Source organism: Lutra lutra, chromosome 2, assembly GCF_902655055.1.
Source record: "Lutra lutra chromosome 2, mLutLut1.2, whole genome shotgun sequence".
Classification (NCBI taxonomy): domain Eukaryota; kingdom Metazoa; phylum Chordata; class Mammalia; order Carnivora; family Mustelidae; genus Lutra; species Lutra lutra.
This window is the reverse complement of record NC_062279.1, coordinates 24,428,159-24,440,373: the sequence shown is the minus strand read 5'-3', so window position 1 is coordinate 24,440,373 and position 12,215 is coordinate 24,428,159. Positions and strand designations below refer to the sequence as shown.

At 39.6% G+C, this 12,215-nt stretch overlaps 1 protein-coding gene across 2 annotated transcripts in view; it reads right to left on the bottom strand.

Annotated features, from left to right (window-relative positions):
• The window catches only part of SLC7A2 (solute carrier family 7 member 2), a 70,396-nt gene that overhangs the window by 20,384 nt on the left and 37,797 nt on the right, over positions 1 to 12,215 (bottom strand). For both annotated transcript variants that reach the window (XM_047716202.1, XM_047716213.1), the window contains exons 2-3: positions 3,692 to 4,082; positions 3,079 to 3,234 (exon numbers count right to left, since the gene is read on the bottom strand). In XM_047716202.1, the coding sequence (XP_047572158.1) occupies positions 3,079 to 3,234; positions 3,692 to 4,067 (532 nt within the window). In that variant the 5' untranslated portion in view covers positions 4,068 to 4,082. The remainder of the gene's footprint in view (positions 1 to 3,078; positions 3,235 to 3,691; positions 4,083 to 12,215) is intronic.

Below are 12,215 nucleotides of genomic sequence, written 5' to 3'. Positions count from 1 at the left end.
TCCCAGTTTATCATTTACTTTTACTCTTAGGATTGACTTCGTGTGTGTGTGTGTGTGTGTGTGTGTGTGTGTATGATTTTATATATATACAGAAGTTTTAGAACATAAATTTTTCTTTAGTTTTTACCTTTAGAAAGATTTTACCCAATATTAACTCCAAAGCATTTACCTTTGTTTCCTTCTAGTACCTTCATGACTGTATTTATAATGTGTGTATGTGTATTTTTTTTAAAATTTTATTTATTTATTTGACAGAGAGATCACAAGTAGGCAGAGAGGCAGTCAGAGAGAGAGGAGGAAGCAGGCTCCCTGCTGAGTAGAGAGCCCAATGTGGGGCTCGATCCCAGGACCCTGAGATCATGACCTGAGCCAAAGGCAGAGGCTTAACCCACTGAGCCACCCAGGCGCCCCGTGTGTGTTTTTTTAGAGAGAGAAAGAGAGATAAGAAAGAGAAAGAGGAGGCACAAGTGGAGGGGAGGCACAGAGGGAGAGAGAGAATCTTAAGCAGGCTCCATGACCAGCACAGCACACGGTCAGAAGATCGATCTCATTACTCTGAGATCATGACCTGAGCTGAAATCAAGAGTTACAGGCTTAACCCACTGAGTCACCCAGGCACCTTATCATATTTTTACCTTTAATCCATCTTATATAGGATATAAATTATGGACCAAAGAAAGTTTACCTGTTACCATTGGGGAGAGGATGATGATGAAGGGATTATGCTGTATATCTCTATTTGTTTTGTCCACAAATCTATACCACCCACGATCAAAAAAGCAAAATTACCCAAATAGAGATGAGGAAAACTGAATTTCATTCTTCTACCTGTGTAATTCCCAGAATTTTACAATAATGTAACTATAATGAGAAAAAGGAAATTGCACAAATGGCATAATTACTGGTTCCGTAGCACTAGAAACTACTATCACCTACACGGTTTGGAAATACACACTGCACGCGATACTGTTAGCCGCCTGGAAAAGAACAAAGCCACTGTCATGTTTTATGAAAATTTCCCAATACTGGGCGCTTGGGTGGCTCAGTTGGTTAAGTGACTGACTTCAGCTCAGATCATGATCCTGGAGTTCCGGGATCGAGTTTCACATCGGGCTCCCAGCTCCACGGGGAGTCTGCTTCTCTCTCTGACTTTCTCCTCATTCATGCTCTCTCTCACTGCCTCTCTCTCAAATAAATAAATAAAAGGTTAAAAAAAAAAAAAAGAATTTCCCAATACCCCATGTGCACTCTTTATTCTGGGATTAAGGACCAATGAACATCTCATCTAAATACTGCAGACACGTCCCCATGTCTTTCATAAAGTAGCAGCTTCAGCCAACAAGACATTTGGTATTACAATATGAATCAAAATTTGTAACTGAAGGTTTTGATCTTCAGAGATTCTAGGGACAACGTTACCACGTGAGCTTCGCCTACATTTAAAGTAAAAACACGCTGGCCGATGACACAGGGCAATGCTGCAGGTCAAGGCTGACTCCTGTTCTGGGCCTTCATGATTCTAACTGTGCCATGGCTGCATGCTTCTCATCGCTTAGAGATTAAAGCCGAATATGTTAAGATCACTGAAATCATCCCTAAATAAAATATGAGGTGAGTCCTTTAATAATGTTAGCTAGGCTGTTTAGAAAGTAAAACAAATGAAATCTATCACCTGTTGAAAAACAATTGTAATTTTTCTTGACGTTACAGGTACAATGCCAAATAGTTTAGAGCTATAAACTTTGTTCCTGTTCCTAACCCTATGTGAAATATTTAATTAATGACTAAGTTTTTAAGGGTGAAGTTATTTTTTAAATCGTAGAATTTTACAAGTAAAAAGTTCATGGCAGAGATTTCTGTCACACCTTTGTAAGCAAGGGAGAAAGCAGCTGGAGATAAGGTTGGACAGGAAAATAAGGCGCAGATTATCCGAGAGATATCAGGTAGGAAGTGAGAATACAGATTTTATTCTTAGGGAAATCCTTGATTGGCTGAAGCAGGAGTGCAGGTGAGAATGGCAATCAAAACAGAAAATGTTTAAATAATTAAGAGAGAGATAAGGTGGCAACAGAGATTAACTATGCCTACAAAATAAATCTAACTGCCATCTAGGTGCTTACTATATACCGGGCAAGTCTCTATCTTATAGACACTGATATAGCCATTTTATGGATGAGCAAACCAAGTCACAAAAAGATTATGCCACTCAATGTGCCAAAGATCATGAGTGGCAAAGTAGGACTGAAAACCTGGTTGTTCTGATTCTAATTCCTATACCTTTCTTTCTAAACTACCATGCTACAAAATGTAAGATATGGGAAAATTCTAGCAACAAGTATGTTTATCTACATAATGTCTACATTAAAAAATCACAGGTGGTTTGAATATGCTTTCTTTTCAGCTCAATACCTACATTACATAGATGAAGGCATGAGTAGACAGAAATTCTTCTAGAAATAGTATGCTGATAAATTTCCTTAGTTGTAACTAACAGGATAAAATAATGTCAAAAATTATGCATTCTTCATTATTGAAACTTTACTGCCATTCCTGAAAATCTCCAATTGGTATTACAATGATGTGCCTTATCTTATTCTTTGGTGCATTCTAAGTAACATTTACTTAGAAGTGCTATTCCTACCATTCCATGTACTTTAGATTTATTTATTTATTGTTTTTATTTTTTAAAGATTTTATTTATTTATTTGACAGACAGAGATCACAAGTAGGCAGAGAGGCAGGCAGAGAGAGAGGAGGAATCAGGCTCCCCACTGAGCAGAGAGCCCGATGCGGGGCTCGATCCCAGGACTCTGGGATCATGACCTGAGCCGAAGGCAGAGGCTTAACCCACTGAGCCACCCACGGGCCCCTTTAGATTTATTTTTAAAAAATGTCTATCACATAAGAAAAAAATATGATTTTAGCCAGTGATGAGGCCCACAGATACCCAATACTAACCTCAACATATAAGTATGCCGCCTTGTCTTGGGAAGTCAGACCCCAAATCCAGTGGTAACTTATTTTCCTGGGATAATTAGTCTGGCTCATCTCAGGGAGGAGAGGAATTGGTTTTCTTACCTGCTAGAAGTAATATAAGGCACACAGCAAAAAAGTCAGGATATTCTGCAAGGCCGGTATAATTCATTTTGAAGTATGTCCTGAAAAACTGGCCAATCTGTTTGCTAAGAAGTTCATCAAAGGTGCCACTCCATGCTCTTGCAACACTTGATGTACCTTCCCAAAACACAGAATATTAAGAGAATGTACAGGTCACTGGGAGATGATTAACATAACATCCTTTGCTACCCTGTTCTAGGATGAACATGGGTTAGTTCAGACAGAACTGAAAATTCGAATCACATCTAAAATTATCTTGATAATTTTCCAATTCTATGTTAGTAACCAAGTTCAAATCCATAATGTGGAATCAGCTAACTTCATCTGCATTAAAGAACTTTTTTTTTTTTTAAAGCTGGTTTCCAATCCCTCAGAAGCATATTCAGAGATGAAGCAGAATCCCTGAATTTTGCCATTGGGGAATATTTTCAAGGTGAGATAAATGGGACACACAGGGATCAAGTAATTCACTCATGATCACATAGTCACTAACTAAGGCAGACCTACAAGGATCTCAGCCTCAGGAGCTCTACCATTCCATACAGATTGATTTTTTTTTTTTTTTGCAACATACCTATCACATAAGATAAAATGAGATTCCAGCCAGTGATGAATGCCCACAGTTCTCCAACAGTGACGTAAGTGTACAAGTATGCAGACCCAGTCTTGGGAACACGGGCCCCAAATTCAGCATAGCAAAGGCCTGCCATCACGGAAGCAAGAGCAGCAATGAGGAAGGACACCACGATACTGGGGCCAGAATCTGCTTTGGCCACCTCTCCAGCAAGGACATAAACCCCAGCACCAAGAGTGCTTCCAACCCCCAGGGCAATGAGGTCCATGGTGGATAAGCAGCGGCACAATTTGGAATCTTCTAGACTGTCCAGAGTGACTATTTTTCTCCGGATCAGACATCGGGCAAAAGACAGAGCGGCTCTGCAGGGAATCATTCTGAAGCAGGTAGCCTAGGGAAGAGAAGGGAGGAGGTTAGAAGCAGATCAGGAATCATCATCCCTCCAAGGACTGGCCCAGCTTCTCAACCCAATTATGGCACCATTTTGTTTTATTTTGTTTTGTTTTTACTTGTTCCTAGAAATGCAGCCTAGAGCTATCAAAGAGAGGATGGAAAAGTCAAAGCCGTGACTTTCTTAGAGTTCACTAACTATACACGGCCTTTTCAAAGGGACTGAAACAAATGGCTTCTTTGGGGAACAAAGGAGTGGAAGCTTTGGGTGATTCAAAAGATTTGCCATCATTGTTCATTTGTGCTGTTACAGTTTTTAAAGACGGACTGATGGAAATCTCTTCCAGGACACGGCTCATTTGTCCTTACTACAAACAAGGGGAAGAATTACCTCATCTTTTTGTCAATCATTCATTCGACTCCTACTTTTTACACCTTATTACATGCCAGGGATTGTGCTAAGAAATATGCTGAGAATGACGTGCTGCATGTTGATGGTCTCCGGCTTTACGAGGCTTGTGGTCTAGCTATTGTCTACAAGCAGGTAAAAGATGCCATCATTACATATTTTCCAGCTTTCTCAGATACGTCTCTTTTCATTTTAGTCTGTTTTATTTTAATGCAAAGCCATTTGAAACCTTTAGAACAGAAAAAATTCCCCCCAAAACATACTTGGATTTTCCTAAATAAAACTTCTATTCAAAGATACTTGGATGATGAATTTGTAGTAAAACACCCAAGCTTATTTACATTTACTTGAGATTTCTAAATAAATGAATAGTAAATGATAATATTTAGAATAAATAATTCCACACCAAATATGATGTGTTCTTTTAAAAATGGAACGAATAAGGTAGACACAGAAAGACATACTCCCCATACCCTATAGGCCCAAACAATCTAACACTGAAAAAAATTATCAGGTTATAAAACAAAGCATGCATCCTAATAAGGAAAAAAATATATATGTATTACAGTAAAAAGTCTGAAGTAAAAAAACATCAAAATATTAACCATGATGATCTTTGGGTGGGGGCTAATTTTTACTTCTATGTATTTCACAGAATATATATAATATTGCTAATATATATTTCTAAGTTACCTCCAGTAAACATGTACACCTTGTATGCAAAGACCTATAAAAATGAAAAAACCCTACATGACCTTGTCTATAGAGACGTATAACTCAGCAGACAGGGAAATAACTGAGGACTAGGGATCAGTCAATAAAATAAAATGTTTTTAACTTTCAGAAGTTCAGCATCAGGCCTGCCACTTCTGCTCAACATATAAGTGATGTACAGACATGGAGTACTTTCTCCTTTGATCTCATTATATTCGTTACCAATAACCTCAACTCATGAGAGTACAGCTTTCCAACTTTATCCTATAAAATAAACCCTTGAACACTTCTCATCCTTCTTATCTATAAAAGACAACCTTTATTAAAATTATTTTATTTAAAAAATAATAAATAAGATGAATTTTCTATGTTAAATCTAAAACACAGGCATTTCTGGGATATGAATAATCTAATATCACACTAAACCTTGTAGAGAAAGCTAACTGTCTGAACATTATTCATATATCAATGTAAACACAAGTCCTTGACTTCAAAAGCAGCTAGTTCAAAAAATGGAGAGAAAAATCACACAGATATAGCAAAATGACTGAAAGGTTCCTTGATGGTAAAAATAAAGTTTTACACATCGGTATTGCCCACACCACCTGACAGAGTGCCGAGCGTGGCACTTCACAAATACTTGTTCAAAAATTTGCAAATACAGGGGCACCTGGGTGGCTCAGTGGCTTAAAGCCTCTGCCTTTGTCTCAGGTCATGATCCCAGGGTCCTGGGATCCAGCCCCGCATCAGGCTCTCTGCTCAGCAGGGAGCCTGCTTCCCTTCCTCTCTGGCTGCCTCTCTGCCTACCAGTGATCTCTGTCAAATAAACAAAAAATTTAAAAAAAAAAAAAGTATTTAAAAATTTGCAAATAGACATGACGTCTCCAATTTTGCCAATATTCTAGCTTCCAAAGGCAAAACATAATACTTCTCTAAATCAAATGTGTGTCAATTTCTACCCCTACCTGGCCCTTAAAGGGCCATTTCTCAGATAACACAACTAGGAGATAAGGTAGAAAGTGATCTCCTTAAAAAAGAATCAGGAAGTGAAAAGGTGAAGTTAGAGAAAGACCAACAGAGATGGGGAGAGGGGAAGTGAAGGCGTTTACTAAATGCTGGCCTTCTGGAACATTCAAGTGTGTTTTTACACAGAGATGGGCAGAGATCAAGAAGTAGGGATCCCCGCCAACTGAAGAGGGCTCAGAAATGAAGAAGCACTGAATTTTAGTAATGATATAGGATCATGAGAAAATGGGAACGTGTCATCTACAACTTTAGGAAAAAAGTGATGGTCAAAATGAGGCACACCTGTTCTTCATTTAACTAAATGAAATGCTCTTGATAAAGTACTTGATCAACCCCAGATTTTATGAATAAAAGATGCAAAAGGGAACCTAAGAAGAAAGGTGAGTGGCACTATTGTGGGGGACCTTTCACTTATTTTTTTAAATTCTTTTTTCTGGTAATATGGCCACAATGTTGTTTGTGAAATTTCTAAAACAAAACAAAACAAAACAAACAAAAAAATGCACACAAAATCCACCATAAAAATGAAAGGGCATAAGCCAGCCAACCAGTACTACATACCTCTTTGAAGCATTAAAAATAGTGAAAACTTTTATAAACATTTACCCCAAATCAATACACGAGTAACCCTCATCTTTCAATAGGAAAATGAATTTAATTTGCTCCAGATACATAGGAAGCAGAATGATTCACAGAAATGGATAGCTTTAATCAGATGAGATTTGATAGCTACTGCCTCTGTTGTGTTAAAAATGGAAAGTATTTTATGTTCAGTTTTTCTGTGTTGCCCTGAGGAAATATGACAGAGCTGCCATTTGTCAGGCACTCATTTACTTTGAGTAACAGAAATGCATACGTCAGAAACTCTTCTCAGAACGAACAGGTTACACAATGTCCCTCGTAAACAGCCTCAACTACGCACACCTATCTGATAACACACTGATTGCAAAAGCCATGACACAAAACCAATTTTACAGAAATATAATGGGATGGAAGAAAAGCAATGTAAAAACATCCTGGGTCAACTTAATGAATCACTCTTAAACACACATATATTAAATACTGGTAGCTATATCATGCAGCATGTAGTTACTAAAGAAAAAAGAACCCCGTGCTTTTGTAAAAAATGTGTTTTTGTGCAGACAGAATGATAGAGGGAAAGTAGAATGGCAGTAAGGGAAGGAGGGGGAAAAAGGATATTTGAGCTTACTATCAGTGATAGAATCTGATATTTACATATTTTTATAACTTGTCCTTTAAAACGTTTTAAAAAGATAGGCTCCTTATGCAAGACGGTTATGATAGCCTTATCACACTTCTCCAAGTGCTTTTCATTGCTGAAAAAAAAAATCTACTCATACATATCCTTTAATTCAGGTCTGTATCCATTGTCTTTGCCTGGGCTTTGGGAGGGTTGTCTCATCAACAAATTATGCAGGGAGAATATGCAGGAATTTTGAAAGTAGTTTCATTGATCTGGAGGGCACAGTTTTCCCAAGAGCAGACAACGATCCACACCATCATATCCACTGTGAGCTATTGCTCTTAGTGACCAAGGACTAGTATTATTTCCTACAGAAATGTATAGTAAAGGACAATCATCTAGGCTTTTGGAAGAGACTTTTGAAGGAAAGCTTAGATCTGAAAATGCTATTAACCAAGGGAGGGTTAGAAGGGATCTACGATATATTCTCTAGCAGGAAAATCTCTGAACGAATTTAATGAGCTCGATGATACTGTTACATCTTCCCTCAATCCCTCCCTTGTCCCTAACCCTAAATAGAACTGTTTCAAGACACCTACCTCTTGAAGGAACCCTATTAATTCTTGCCAGAAAGCTGAATTACTTCCTCAACAACTTGGAATCACCTCTTTCTCAAACTTCTCCAACCCAGGCTACAAACCTTATTGGAGAGAATTTCAGGTCAAGTAAATTCCTAGTGCTGAGGATGTGACGGTACCCCCAAAGCAGATTCCCCTTCAACTAACCACAGATACCTTTTAGAATCTGCTAAATAGTCAAAAGTCAATCCTGGATTTTCACTTGGGTTCAAATGTCTGATGTAGTATTTAATCTCAGAGAAATGAATCTTTGCTTTCCTAAGTAAAGTGAAATCTCACACTTAATCCTCTGTATCAGGCCCTGGCAATAAATCTTATAGGAAAAAGCAGCTGCAGCAAGACAGTGGACAGGTCTTCCAACAAATCCTCAACAAATTAGCTGCTCAGAAACCGAACCAATTTTTCTTGCCTCATTTGAGTTGCTGGTTTCATGATGAGACAACCCGCACTTTAAATTTCTGGACTGAAGGGGTAAAAGAATTAAACCATAGAGAACTGGGATCTCTGCCCCACTGTGTTTTTTCTCTCTTCTGAGCTAGAGCTTCGGGGTTTGCAATCTCCAAGCTCAGCACTAATTACATGTCTACAAGTTTAAAGTTCAAAAACATATTTCCAAGTTATATTGTAGGTTAAATAATTTAGTGAAAAGGAGAGGAGGAATATGGACATAAAATACCATGAAATTACTGACTTTCATTCTTTTTATGTATATTTAAGAGATTAATTTCTGAAAAATATATTGAAAATATAGTGCAGGATAAAAGATCATAGAAAACGGTCAACTGTTCACTTTGGTTAGTAAAAAATAAAAGCAAACAACAATAAGCCTTTGCATTTAAACTTAAAACCTTCCTTTTTTGGAAAAACAAAAATACTTTTTCATATACATATCACTTATACTTAGTCCAAAGCTTATCTTTTCTCCAAATCAAATTTTTGGAACAATATTGTCTTCCAAAATTTTCTTCAGTTAGGTGAATACAAATGTATAAATAAGTAAAAATTAATGACCTGATTCAGGTCAATAATCAATGTAGCGATGACATTTACATTTTCTTCCCTTTTACATTAAAGCAGTACTATAAGGAAGTTACATTATTTCAAAACTTCCTTTTTTTTAAGATTTTATTTATTTATTTGAAGCAAGAGAGCATGAGTAGGCAGAGCAGCAGGCAGAAGGAGAGGGAGAAGCAGGATTCCCCACGGGCAGGGAGCTCGATGTGGGACTGGATCCCAGGACCCCGGGATCATGACCTGAGCTGAACACAGACACTCAACCAAATGAGCCACCAAGAAGCCCCTATTTCAAAATTTCTGATGCAAAATCCAGACAGAAACAAACATCTTTCCTAAGGACATCCAACAAATGAACATCTGATAAGAGTTTGCAAGGGTAGATGGTACTTTACAATGTGAGCCCATTCAGCTTTATTTAAGTAAAGGCAAAAATACAGGACTAAGGCATCCCTAGCTGTCTCACTGAGATAGATGCAGAGCAACGAAAAAACATTAAGTTTTCCAGGGGCACCTGGGCCGCTCAGTTGGTTAAGTATCTGCCTTCTGCTCAGGTCCTCAGGTTATGATCCCAGGGTCTTGGGATCAAGCCCCTGTGGGGCTCCCTGCTCAGTAGGAAGTCTGCTTCTCCTTCTTCCTCTGCCCCTCCCCCCCCAAGGTTAAACTCTCTCTCAATCTCTCAAATAAATGAATAAAATCTTTTTTAAAAAACCCTAAAACATTAAGTTTTCCAGCTTCAGTTTTTAGGATTGGAAAATAGGGGAAGTTAAAAAAAAAAAAAAAGAAAGAAAAAAGAAAAGAAACCAGAGCCCTCAGCACCTTGGTAACCAGAGTATCTGCCCAGTCAGCATCCCACTTCCACGGTCAAGGATCTTGGTGGCACACTTCGGCACCATGCAGACGCCCATTCCCAGTAGGTATTGTGATCTCTGGCTAATAAATCACTCTGAATGCCAGAGGGTACCACCTGTTCCCTTTCCCCTGGCAGCTATGAAAGGAAGTGTCCTCTGCAGGGCTCTGTCATCTTCTATGGACCATTTCCAACATCAGGAGAGGCCTTTTCCAAAGCTATTTCACACCCATCACAACTCTGTGTTATAAAACTAACATTCATTCAGCATTTCCCACGTGTCTTTTAGTTTATTCCTTGAAGAATCTTCACAGCATCTGTATAAGATCAGTACTCACAGCATAGTTGAGGAAACAGAGACAAAGAAAGGCTGGGCAATATTGCAGTTAGCAGACGGAATGAGGGGTGAACCCAGGGGATGTGACTCTGAAGCTTTTATTCACAGCCACTAACTAGGCTGTCCCACCACCTTGCCAGGGAGCTGTCCGGACCCACCTACCCACACCTCCTTTAAAGAAGAAAGAGGATCTGTTTCCACAGCACTGTCCGTCCTGCTATCCCTAAGCCACAGGTAACCAGACCTGAGACAGGCCTCCGACTCAGGGTTCAATATCCAAAGGCTGGGTACGCTCAGTCACTTCTTGGAAAATCTGAGTATCACAGCTGAAAGGGTCAGATGGTCCAGCGCTCAGGCTGAAGTCATGCATACTGGAAGCCAAGCTGACACTCTGTGGAAACCAAGTGGCTGAGAGCAGACGCCAGAGGGCAGCGACTCAGGAGAGCAGAGAGATCCACGCCCCCAGCAGGGAGATGCAGAGGGGAAGGCAGGGGTCAACCTCTCTCTTTCCTGAGGCTTTGCTATCCTTCCTGATCTGGGTGTGTGAGAGTCCCCTGGGTCATTTCAACAAGTTTGCTGCTCACATAAGCTATTTTCAGTGTTCTCTGTTCCTTGAAACCGGAAGCTACTAAAGAAAATTAAGGTGGCATGAGTTGGTCTTACCCTACTGGGCTCTACTCCCAATTCCAACCCTTCAAGTCTTCTGCTACTTCTTGCCATTTCTGGTGAGTTTTCTGATAATTCCTTTTCTTTCTAAGCGCAGGTAATCTGATGGAATAACTTGTTCAGATGTTTTTCCAATAAGGTACTCACTGAGTGGAACATGCATGAGGCCTATCCTTTATACCCACCTACCCGAAAGACACAGCTTTTTACAAGGTGGAAAAATGTTTTTCTTCTTGGACATGTATATTATCCAATCTGAACTCCTGATAACACTATTTCTCCAATGCTCACTATTGATCAAGGAGACCCTACCCCTGGTCAAAGTCTCAGAAACAGCAAACAAGGGTTCTACAGTACCTACTAAAGACATCCAAACATTTTTTTCACCAGTGAGTTGTAGAAGTAAACCAACTGTTCACCTAATGAAAGGAGGGACAGCAAAGGAAGCACAGGAAGTATTTTATCACATTGAGGAAGGTTAAGAGTTTCCGGAGTCAGAGAAGGATGAGCTGGATTTGGCCGTCTGAATGTGCCCTGGAAGGGTTTCAGGAAGGGCGTGGTTGGGGTTATGCGTGCTTTGGGTGGGGAGAATGACAAGTGCAAAGGAACAGAAAGTGGTTCAATATGTTATAGAGCTTGGGCTCGAGGAGAAGCTGGAAGAAAAAGGGGTAGGCAGAGGGGTCCCTAGGCCATGCAAGGAGCTTGGCCTTTATCCCAAGAGGAGTGGGGAATCACCAAAGGGCTTTAGTCCAGATACACAACTTGATAACTATTGTTCTGACTGTATTATAGGGAAGGGATGAGAAAGATCAAGACCGGAGTTAGGAAGAAAGGAAACCAGGCTCCTGGAATGATCAAGGCACAAAGAAACATGACCTGCTCTAGGGTAAAGTCAGGGAGGTGAAGTGAAATGAATGGAACTCTGATCTGTTCAGGAGGTAAAGAATAGAGAAGTTGTGGAAGTTGGGCCCATGGCTTCTAGATGGTTTATGTGTCCTTCACTTAAGGAGTAAGAGAGGTTCTTTCTGACCACCCTGATTTTAAGATCTGCATGGGGCTTGCACATGGTCAACAAAGCTGAAGAGCACAGAAGACAGGAGATATGAGAATTATCAGCACAGAGAGGATAACTGAACAATATCACCCAGTGACAGATTGAACATGAGAAGGGAAGGGAACAAAACACCAAGGATCCACACATTTAAGGAATGGGAAGAAGAGGAACCCATAGTGGAGCTGAGAGGAAAAGACAAGAGTGGTAGAAGGAACCAGAAGT